The sequence below is a fragment of the Carlito syrichta genome, unplaced genomic scaffold, assembly GCF_000164805.1.
Source record: "Carlito syrichta isolate Samal-C Ts95f unplaced genomic scaffold, Tarsius_syrichta-2.0.1 Scaffold308824, whole genome shotgun sequence".
Taxonomy (NCBI): Eukaryota; Metazoa; Chordata; class Mammalia; order Primates; family Tarsiidae; genus Carlito; species Carlito syrichta.
This window is the reverse complement of record NW_007252920.1, coordinates 176,696-188,430: the sequence shown is the minus strand read 5'-3', so window position 1 is coordinate 188,430 and position 11,735 is coordinate 176,696. Positions and strand designations below refer to the sequence as shown.

The window sequence follows — 11,735 nt, the reverse complement described above, 5'->3', positions numbered from 1 at the left end:
TGGCTGAGAGTATGCCACTGCACTCCAGTCTGGGTGACAAGAGTGAGACTCCAGCACTCTGACACACACACACACATACACACACACACACACACACACACACACACACACAAATTATTAAGGACTCCAAAGGATTTTTTTATGTAGGCTGTATTAATCACTATTTTCTATATTTGAAATTAAAAGTAGTATATTTTAAAAATATAATAAACCCACTACATGCCAATATAAATATCATTTTAGTGAAAAATAACTATGTTCCAAAATAATAACATCAAAAAATTAATAAGAGTATTGCTGTTTTACATTTTTGCAAATCTAATGTCTTTTTCTTTTTTTTTTGAATTGGACTCTCATTCCATCGCCCCAGCTGGAGTACAGTGGTATGCTCAGGGTCACCCCAGCATCAACCTGCTGGACTCCAGCAATCCTTCCACCTCAGCCTTCCAAGTAGTCGGAACTACAGGTGCGTACCACCACGCTCGGCTCATTTTTGACTTATTGTAGAGACGAGGTCTCTCCAAGTTGCCCGGGCTGGTCTTGAACCTGCGGGCTCAGGCAATCCACTCGCCTCGGCCTTCCAAAGTGCTGGGATTACAGGCTGAACCACTGAGCCCGGCTGTAAATCTAATGTCAAGCTTACTAGATTTCAACTGGATTCTCATATCTGCTTCTTCACAATCTGTGTAGACAGGCTGATTCAAGTATATGCAGGAAATCCACCCTCCCACAGATACGTAGTTAGAAAAGGGAGGCATATTTTAATAGCTTTTTCAAATAATTGTGGTATTCTTTCATATTATATCAGAACTTGAGAAGTGGAAGTTTTAAAGGTTAGTTGCAGTGTGGAAACCATATCAATGAATTTTTTGTACCCTGTTAAAATCTTGGCACTTAGGATTGGATCTCTTACCCTTGAATTATTTTTAAGTATCCTGCATTGATGATTTAGAAAATATTGGTTTATGGCCGGGCGCCATGGCTCACGCCTATAATCCCAGCACTTTGGGAGGCCAAGGTGAGAGGATAGACTGAGTCTGTGGGTTCAAGACTAGCCCAGGCAACTTGGTGAGACCTTGTCTCTATAATAATAAAAAAAAATTAGCCGGGCATGGTGGTGTATGCCTGCAGTTCCAGCTACTTGGAAGGCTGAGGCAGAAGGATCACCTGAGCCCAGTGAGTCGAGGCTGTGGTGGCCATGAGTGTGCCACTGTACTCCAGCCTGGGTGACAGAATAAGATTCCAACTAAAAAAAAAAAAAAAACCCTGAAAATATTGGCTCATTGAGTTACGTAGATCTAAATGTTAACACATTTTATTATACAGCATTAAAACATCACCACTGTTAATACCATCTAATCAGTTTTGGGAAGCTTTCAAGCTCAAAGCAGAAACTAGTTTTCTAAAAATTCCAATTTTGCTTGAAAGATCAAGTGTTATCATCAGCAACAAATACTGCCCTTACCCTCTCTCCTTAGCAACTGCCCCTCTACCAATCCCATCTGGTAGCACCATGGCTCTTGGTAACCTGAGCCTCTAGGGAGCCCTGTTTTGAAAACCCTTGCTCTGCTTTTGATGGTCTGTGCCCTAGGAGTCTTACTTAGGTAAATTCCTAATATTCCTTCTCTGTGTATTAGGAAAATAGGGAAGAAATATGTTCAAAATGCCGGCCCTTAGGCTGTCCTAACCCCGACACTGTAAACACTATAAACAGGTTTATGACTTACAATTAACATAGGCCTATGTTTGTAAATTCCCTGGCAAAGAAGAAAACAGGTGAGTGGTTTCTAAACCTATCTATAGTATAGTTTTCTAGACAGCTTTTTATGAGGGTTGGTAACTGGTTACTTAAACCCAATGCTGTCACATCACAGGAAACCCAGGCAGCAGAATTCCAAGTATCCTGCACCTATAAAGCATGGCCTGACTTCCAAACACTGCTAATGGTATTGTGGATTCCAGTGCCTGCCCTACACACTAGTAATATTTTCTCCCTTGAAAACTGGCAGAGAATGAGATATGTTTCGATGTGAGGTACTCACTAATCCTTCCCTCCTGGAAACTCTTGAATTGCTCCCTCAGTGAAGTGAACCGACAGCTCCCCATTCCTTAGAATATTCTTTCTGCCTTGTTCTACTTACATGGAATAAATCCTCTGAGGATGTTGGCGAGCCTCTCTACCCTTACTAGTATGCTTTGTACCCAGCCTCACAGAAAGGAAGGAAAGAAAGGAGGAAATGAAGAGTGAAGAGTCCAACGTGTTTCAACAACCACGACTGCAACTCCGCACTCTGGCCCCCACATTTCAGAACTTGAACAGGAGGCTCTCTGGCCTGTCATCTGCCTTACCTTCTTGCCTCCTGGAGAAGAGGCGTCAGGGGGAGGTGTACTGGTGATGTTCAGTGGGCTCGAGCCACAGCTGGAAGGTGATGACCCTCTTATCCTGTCAGAGAAGAGAACAGTTAGACTGTCTTTTCAGTGAAGGGTGTGTTTTATGAAGTGGTGGGGGGTGAGAAAGAGAATACGGATCTAGACCTGGGTTTGGCAAACCCTCTATAAGGGCCAGATAGTAACTATTTTAAGTTCTGTAGGCCATATGGTCTCTGTCACAAATGCTCAACTCTGCCACCGGAGCTTGAAAGCAGCCACAGACAAGATATAAATGAATGGGCGTAGCTGCGTTCCAATAAAACTTTATTTACAAAAACAGGTGACAAGCTGGATTTGTTCCATGAACAACTGATCTAGAATGCAGTCCCAGGAGTCAAGCATCTCATGACAAAGCCCTTGCATTAGGGTTTGGATTCAGGTTGGTGAATTTCAAGTAAGTGGCCAGTTTTATTTCCTCACAGAGTCCAGATGAGTTGGAGAAGACCTTAGACGTTCACCCTCCATCTTTGATGCTATAAACTGGAATCTACAACAAAGGATTTATCCTATTCTCTACAGTTTAGCTAATGAATGCTCTTAAGAAATGGAGAGTACTGGATATAAAAAGTAGCAGCCTGGTAGTAGTATTAATAGTGGGAAGAGCAGACTTGTAAGGCTGCAGCTGATGAAAAATGGCCCCAGACCCTTTCAGCATCTCTCTCAATAGGTCTATAGAAGGGAAGACCTAGAACTGTAAATCCATCTAAACTTTTGTCAGTCTGAAGGACCTCCGGAAAGGAAGTCATCAATTTGGCTTTCTTTAGGGAAGAGTATGGTCGCAGTGACCACGAAGCTCTCAGCTCCTGCGTGGATGAATGCAGCTTTCAGGTCACCCAGGGACCACTCCTTCACTGCCCAGAAGTCTTTTGGCTCTTGGCCTGCACTGCCTAGTTATCTAGGTGAGTGATTGAATGAGTTTTCTCTCCTATATCATAAGCTTCTCAAAGGCAGGACACAACTACATATCATATACTCTCAGCAAGCACAGACAGCTACTAATTGCTTACTGAAAAACTGCCGAGTGTCTCCCTTTTTTCCCTACTTATGCCTATGCAACCCTGATATTCCCATGTTTCCCATCTTGAAATTGCCTTCTCATCATTTCTTATTTAATCTAGTCCTTAGATTATTGATTTCTCTTTTCAAAGTATCATCACTCTAGGATAAGGTCTCATTCCTGGGTTGTCGAGCATGCCCACCTTGCCCTCTCCCTACTCCAATCCAACTTCCACAGAGCTTAACACAACACTTTTTCTTCTAGTCCAAACTGCTCAGAATCATTTCTTGGGATTCTCAACAATTTCTCATCATAGCTCTGAGACTCCTTCCTACATAAGTGCTGCCAGTTAGGTGCTGTTCTCGACCCTGAACTGGCCCCTCACAGGCCCACTCAAGCATGTGCCTGGCTTTTTAAAAGAGGGAACGCCCACCCTCATTTCCAAACCTGGCAAGACCAAGTTCAGATCTTCCCTCTCTTGCTTGCTTCAGCCCATGTACTCTTCTTTTCTTACTATCTTAAAGAAAATAGATTTCTCCAAGATTTTAAGATCCTTGAGGTCAAGGACTATATTTGATAATGTACTTGGATGGTCTCAAGCAAAGTACAGGGTATGCATTGGCTGGTCAGAACCTGGTTATACCACACACTATCCTCATGTCCTTCCTGATGAAGAAGCCACATCCATCAGTCCTGTGGGGTTGGAACAGAACCCTCTATGGCCTACTGGAAAACAGGCCAGCTTCTAATTCTCCTGAGGGAGCTAGTTCAGTGGCAGTAGGGAAGGCTAGTCATTTTTCCTTTTTCTATGACTGTTACCTTAAGTTTGCATTCTGAAGAATCTGGTTACCACCCTCCATTGCCCAAATTCAGACCAACTTATAACTGCTTCCCTCTCAATGACTGTTCTTACAGACTAAAATTTAATTAATTTGTGAGCACTCACTATACGTCAGGCTGTGTTCCAGGAATTTTCTCGAATGCCCTCCCAATCCTAACATAATCCTTGGGAGACAGTGTCTCCCTTTTATGGTTTAAGTCAACAGAGCAGTTAAGTGAATTTCCTAAGCCAGGTAGAGAGAAGGCCCAGCACTCAAACCCAGGTGGACTGCTTCCAGTTTCCTTTCTTTTCCTATGGAAAGGAAGTCTCCCCCAAGAAAGTGGCCTCTATCACTAGCTCATCCGCTTGGACTCTATTATTAACCCTAGGCAGCTTTTCAACTGAGAGAAGCAGATATTGTGTTCAGGCCTGGATCATTCTCTGGCAGTTCAAAGCTCTAGTCTTGCAGTCCTGTCATGTTCCTTGCTGGACAGCTCCTTGATGTGCCCAAACGCAAAGTATTAAGTTGAGTCTCCTCCAGAGTCACCTTTAGCTCAGGCCTGTTCTGGTTTAGCATCTTTATTAAAGGCAAGATTTCCACATCTTAGTACTATTGATATTTTGGATAGGATGATTTTTTGTTGGGGGGGTCCTGCTTACAATGGGATGTTTAGCAAGTAGCATGGTTGGTCTCTACCCGCTGGATGTTTAGCAGCAACCTCCCACCCAGTTGTAAACACTAAAAGTATCCCCACACCTTGCCAAACATTCCTTGGGGGTTCAGTTACCCTTGGTTAAAAAGTACTGATTTAATAGAGCAACTAGAAGGTGTTACTTGCCTGTGGATTTCCATGATTTCTTCTGCAATCATTCGACCTATTTTTCCTGCCCCAGCCCTGGTTCCCCCTGGAATCCCTGGAACAGTGGGGTGGGTCCTCTTTGGGCCACCTACAACAAAGGAATCTGAGAGTTGGAAAGAGAAAACTAAGGAAGAAATGCTATTATGTGTTCAATTAAAACCAATTCATCCCATGATCCACTTGAAGTGCAACATCAGGGTTGTACCTTGAGGGACATTAGAGCCACAGCTTGTCAGAAAAAAAGGCATTCTAGCAGGGAAAGGCTCAAGCTCCCTTCCAGGATCAAAGGCCAAAGTGTTGACATGAAGCATCTAATTCTTTCCCTTCATGCACCCCCAAAACTGTTTACTGACGACCACTGGGCCAGGGTTACAGAGACAACCCCTGCCCTCGAGGAGCTCACAGTCTACCAGGGAGACAGATAAGATGAACCACGGCTGGGGCACAGTGTATTCAGTTTGACAGGTATGCACAAGGTGCCCAACTTCTCCAGGGCCAGGTGCAGCTCTCTGAAAGAGGTTAACTCTGAGCTGAATCTTAAGAGATGAGTATAAATCAGCTTGACAGAGAGGCAAGGAGGGGGATGTCTTCCAGGCCCAGCAACCAACATGTGCTAGAACACTGAGTCAGAACAAAACTTGGGAGCCTCCTCCCAGGAATTCATCACAAAAAGACAATGAGGGCATGATAGAGGAATCTGAAGCAGCAGGTACCAATCAAGTCACGAGGGCCTCTCCTGGCAGAGTCACCTGGAGAGATAGACCTGGAGCTCAGGGCATGGAGTCGGCAGTGGAGAGGGGGGATCTGAAGCCACGCATGTGGAGGTGGTCCCAGGAAGGAGAAGCCCAATGTGGAGCAGTGCCTGGGCCAAGCCCTGGGGAGGGAGCTGCTGAGTGTCACACCCCAGCGTCGACAGACGCCTTCCTCCCAACCACAGGAGCCAGTGAAAGTCACCAGAGAGCGTTTCACACACAGCCACCAGGCAACACAGAAGGAAAGCACAAGAGGAGCAAGGAGCTTGCTGTTTCAAGGGCTTCCAGAGTCCAGGCGGCCCCAGGAAGGGCAACAGTGAGTCCCAGTATTTCAGGTTCAACAGAGAAAGGGAGATGGCAGCGCCTTGGTACTCATAGGGAAATCACGTCAGCCCCTTGAGGCCTCTCTTGTTCCACAGAATACGATGGCAGGGGACTCTCAAGATTTGGAGACAGGGGATTTGATCAAGCAGCTTCTCATGGGCAAGCCCCAGTGCCCTGGCAGTACATAGTTACCTTCTCCAGAGGGCAGCATGCTGTCCATGCTGTGGGGGGACGCTGTGAGCTGTGGAAAGGTGGGGTCCCCGCCTTCCAGGACATTGGCTCTGTGAACATTCCAGCAATAAAAAAACGTGAGTCAGGCCTGCTCAGAACTGTGCACCTTTCACCTTGGTCAAGGTGTCCGATGTCCACGCTGGACCTGGACAGGCCAGAAAATGAAGTGTCTGTCTGCATGGCCGAACAGCTCTCCTCGCTGTCTGATTCCATGACGGTCAGCATCCTGGCCTTTGGCGTCACTGCCTGCCTGGGCTCCCTAACTTGTGTGGGACACAGTCCAGCAGAGGTTGTAGCCACAACAGCCCACCATCACTGCCCCAGTGCCTCCTGCCAGCCTACAGTGCACCCTGCCCCAGCCCCCCACTCAGCTGTAGCCACAGGTGGGAGTTTGGACACTATAAGGGATGGAGGTCTGACCAAAGGAGGCTCCTTCCCTGCCTATGCTTACTCGGTAGGTGGCAGCCTTTTGAGGTGCCAGCGCTCGGGCCACCCGCCTGGTGGGCATGGAAACCTGCCTATCCTCAGCCGTGGCCAATATGAACTGGTGCCCATGGGAGCCTCTCATGGGTTGACAAACCCTTGGTAGCGCAATGGATGCCTGGCGTGCAGGGCTTGTGGAATTCACAGGTTGGTTGCATTACAGGAAGGAAATGTCACTGTTTTCTGGAGCAATTCCAAAAGCTGGGGCCTGCGTGGGATGAGTATTGAAGCTTGTCCTCTGTTAACAACCCAGTCTGCTTCTGCCAATCCTGAGGCTTCCCAAGGTACTAGCAAGAGGCTTTAAAGGACGTGACACTGGCTATTGTCTGTACCCCCTTTCCCAGATAAGGAGCCCAAGGCATCGCTCTGTGAAGCAAGAGAGCTTCTGATAGAGGGGGAAAAAACAAAACACTTACAAAACAACAGTGTTGGTTGAGACAATGTATTCTACTTCCTTGGTCCAAGGGTTCATGAAACTGAACCATCGACTCCGTAGTGTGATGAAAGAACCATCTTTGATTTTAAATTTATAGCAATTGGTTGTAATCTTTTCTCTTGTCTGTAAAACTGAAAATGCAAAGAAACCATGAATGTTGTTGTTTCTTCAGACCAGAGTATTAAACAGTAGACCCGATATCAAATACTCAAGTACCCAGGCTCCAGTGCCACCACACCTATATAAAGGCAAGGCAGTTTGGGTCAACACTCAGAGAACACATTGCTTCTGAGGGTCTAAGCTGTTACTATTTTCAGAGTTGATGAAATGAAGGCTCCAGGGAATTACTGACTGTTCTGCTACACATCTAACACAGCAGCACCAGCGAATGGGAAGGCACTGTCCAAGGGGCCATGACCTTTCCCCATCACAGAGTCCAAAACGATAGTACAGCACTTGCTTCTAAAGGACATCTGAATTGCTAGAGGCCGCTCCCCTCTGCAAACCTCATTCTTTCACATAACAGACTTTTCTGAACATCCTTCACGTGCCAGGCCCTGGAGACAGAAAAGGAGACAGGATGTGTATGACTCCTGCCCTCCAGTAAAGGAGTGAGGGAAGGCTACGCAGATCTGAGCTTTGGGGAACAGACACAAGTCTGCCAAGAGAAGGAGGGAGGAAAGGACCCAGCAGTGCCCGAGGAGTAGCAAGGTCAGGTGGGGCAGTGACCCGCGAGAGGGTCACTGTGGCTGGAACTCAGGCCTCTGCAGCCTGGGGTGGGAGTGAGACTGAGGAGGTGGGTTGTGGTCAGGAGTGGCAAGGTCTTGGATTCGAACGCTTGTCAAAGGCATTTGGGCTTGAGCCTAAAGGCAGGAGGTTTTCAGACAGGGAGAGGATGTCATCAGGCTTGATCTAAGGATAAATATAGTAACTTGGAAATGGACTGGGGTAAGGGAGCAGGAATACCCATGAGACTAGCACAGGTCTCCAGGTGGGAACGAGGGCCTGAACGGCAGTTGGGGTGGTGAAAGGGGCTCTTTGGGAATGCATATCTGAAGCGAAGGAACAGGAAGTAAAAGAGGAGGTCAAGGTTGGTCTTCATCTCAGGAGGCTGCGTATGTGGCCACACCACTGGTCAAGAAGGAAAACACCTGTAAACCCAGCACTTTGGGAGTCTGAGGCGGGAGGATTGCTTGAGTCCAGGCGCTCCAAGACCAGCCCAGGCAATATAGTGAGACCTCATCTCTACAAACAACAGAGTGGTGCACACCTGTAGCCCCAGTTACTCAGGAGGCTGAGGTGGAAGGATCTCCTGAGCCCAGAAGTTCGAGGCTGCAGTGAGCCGTGATTGTGCCACTGCACTTCCGCCTGGGCGACAGAGTGAGACTGACTTGAAAGGAAGGAAGGGAGGAAGGAAAGGGAGGAAGGAAGGAAGGAAGGAAGGAAGGAAGGAAGGAAGGAAGGAAGGAAGGAAGGAAGGAAAGAAAAGACAGATAGATGCAGGTTTGTATGGAAAAGAAAATCAGATCAGTCTAGGCCAAACTAAATCTTTACAGGTCCAGGTAAGCCTTCTGAATAAGAGCTGTCTTCCAGAAAGTGCTGTGCCCTATGTACAAAAAACTGCTAGTCATTACTTAACCTGAAGTTTTGTGGTGGAAAATACCCCCCTCAAAAAAACCCAAAAAGCCCACTCTGCAGTCAGGATGGGGCACACGCAAGCAAACAAATAATGCCTGGAGGCATTGGCCTCTTCTTCACATGGACGTTTTGGCCTGAAAAGTCCTGGCTGGCCGACTCCTACGTCCCTGGGGACAGACTTCTCCAAGAGGTCATGTGGACTGGTCTAGAAGCAGGGGAACACTTTAGCTTAAGAACTTGTGCAAAGCCCAGCTTACCTTGCCTGTGACATTCTGCAAGATGTCCTATGTCATCTTGGTGAAAATATTCATAACATGATGTGCCTAGAAGTTCTTGTGGTAAATATGCCAAAATGGCTGTTGCCCTAAAAAGGGAACAAAGGAATTCTTAAAGAAGAAAAGGCCATTCAGACGATCAATACCCAGCTTTACCGTGAATGAACCCTGCTATGGCCTATGAGAACAAGGACAAGGCTGGAGGCAAAACGCCGGGTGGATTTTCAGAGGGCTTACTGAGGGGATCTTTCTCTCGCTCTCTTTTTTTTAGGCATCCAGATTTAAATACGGCTATAAAAACAGAAGAAACCAAAGCAAAGAAGCCTTTTAAAGAGACTATCATTATAAGAAATCAAATTTTAGGAGGTTTTAAAAATGGCAGCCATATTAATTAGATTAACATGTGGTAGAAATCTAAGTCCCAGTGCAAGGCCTTTTACTGCCTGCTTGGAATCAGGAGAACCAAATACCAGAAGTTGCAAAGTGGCCATCTTCTTTTCCAGCGTTCTGTGGTTGTCTCCAGCAGCCAGAAAGACGACTGGCCTGTGACTGTTCTTAAGGAAGGCAGTAGGGTAGATGTGGGACATCTGGGTTTTCAGTCCAGGCCCATCACCAACTAGTGAATCTTGCAGGAGGCCAGTCTCCAGGCCGGGCCTCAGTTCCTCAACCTTAAAATGAGGAGGCTGGCCTACATCAATACTGTCCAACAGAACTTTCTGTGATGATGAAAAGGGTCTATGTCTGTGCCGTTACTTACATGTGAGGCTACTGTGACCAATGACTACTATATTGGACCGTTCAGGACTCAGTAACTGCTTCTAAGTCCCATATCCAGAATTCTAATCACATTCCACAGACTCAGACAGCATGCTATGCCTGCTTCTCTTGCAGCCGTGACATCAAATCACCCCACTTAGCAGTCTCTATATGCCAAAAAATGACAGAGCAGCTCTCTGTATTTTCAATGATGCCCTAAATGAGTCTCATTGTTTAGGACAGACTTCACCATTTCTGTCTCTTTCTTTGTTCTTAGAAAAGCCAGCTGCCAGGTGTAGTAGCTCATGCCTATAATCCCAGCACTTTGGGAGGTGGAGGTGAGAGGACTGCCTGAGCCCACGGGGTTAAGACCAACCTGAGTAACATGGCGAGACCTCATCTCTACAGTAAATCAAAAAATTAGCCAGGCGTGGTGGTGCACACCTGTAGTTCCAGCTACTTGGAAGGCCGAAGCAGAAGGATCACCTGAGCCCAGCATGTTGAAGCTGCGGTGGCCGTGAGCGTGCCACTGCACTCCAGCCTGGGCGACGGAGTGAGACTCTGTCTCAAAAAAAGAAAAAAAGAAAAGAAAAAAAGAAAAGCCAACTGATGGCACAGTCTTCTCTGCTTCTTGGCTCAAAGTTGAAAATGCTCTACCATCATTGCTCAAGGGTCATGTGCAGACTCTTACCTCTGGTCGACAAAAACAAACTTCCCATCTATTGCGTGCCGAGAAACATATTCCATAGATTTCACCCTGATTTCCCCGTTCACTGGCTGTGGAACCATGTGAGAATGCAGTCGTCCGATTGCGACAAGGCAGCTGAGATTACACCCCTCGTTGTCGGGTTCGTTGTCTTCATCGAGGCCCATCTTTGTGGGCGGCCAGCTTTTCAGATAGCCTGTGCTGTGGATTGTGCAGAAGCTTTTTCGATCTGCTAGAGAGCAAAGTTGGTGGTTAGTGTCAGTGCTGGGTTTGGGAAAGGGAGGTGCAGGCAGCCGGTGGTGGGTGGGATGGAGACAGGGAGTCCAACGATTGAAAAAGAGCCTCACTCTCCAGAGGTGAGCACCTAGTGAGGAGGCAGACAGGAAGATCGACAGCTGCCATCCAGTGTCAGTAGGCTTGGTAGGGCCAGCCATACCAGGGGCATTACGTATGCCACGGACGGGTGTCCACATCCACCTGGGAGTGGAGAGCTCCCCAGAAAGACCCATGGAGGAAGCAAAGCAAGGAAGATGAGTGGCCCAGAGCTCTGTGTGGCTGAAGGGAGGAGGAGGGTGCTGGGGGGCGAGGGGAGGTAGATCGGGGGAGATCACAAGGGCCTTGGATTATTTGCTAACCAATGTGTGGGTCTTTTTCCAGGTGGGAGAGAGAGAGCCTCCAAAGATATTAATGTGGGGAAACAGCAACATCACATCGTGGCTTGGATGCTCTAGGAACACAGATGGGTGAACTGGAAGGGAGTAGAAGCTGCATGTAGGAAGAGGTCAGAGGCCAGGGGCAATGGTACCGCACGAGACGATGAGGACTGAATGATGGCAGACCAGCAAAGGTGAGCGACAGACAGGGAAAGGAAGCAGGAGAGACTTCTGAGGTCCAGCCGTCGGGGTTTGGCGTGAGTACCACGCTTAAGGGAGAGAGGGAGAGTGAAGATAACCTCAGCTTTTCTGCATTGGGTAGTTGCTGGTGTCATTCACTGACTCAGGGAAGAAAGCCTATGGATTAGATAGAA

At 47.3% G+C, this 11,735-nt stretch overlaps 1 protein-coding gene across 17 annotated transcripts in view; it reads right to left on the bottom strand.

Moving 5' to 3' along the window:
- Positions 1–11,735, bottom strand: part of ARNTL (aryl hydrocarbon receptor nuclear translocator like) — a 119,977-nt gene that overhangs the window by 2,484 nt on the left and 105,758 nt on the right. For 9 of the 17 annotated variants that reach the window (XM_021716495.1, XM_021716497.1, XM_021716496.1 and 6 more), the window contains 6 exons: positions 10,694–10,940; positions 9,229–9,335; positions 7,314–7,464; positions 6,376–6,464; positions 5,087–5,195; positions 2,350–2,443 (listed from right to left, as the gene is read on the bottom strand). In XM_021716495.1, coding sequence (XP_021572170.1) covers positions 2,350–2,443; positions 5,087–5,195; positions 6,376–6,464; positions 7,314–7,464; positions 9,229–9,335; positions 10,694–10,940 — 797 coding nt within the window. Of the gene's footprint in view, positions 1–2,349; positions 2,444–5,086; positions 5,211–6,375; positions 6,465–7,313; positions 7,465–9,228; positions 9,336–10,693; positions 10,941–11,735 lie in introns of all 17 variants that reach the window. The other 8 variants (XM_021716498.1, XM_021716508.1, XM_021716502.1 and 5 more) reach the window with 4 other exon arrangements.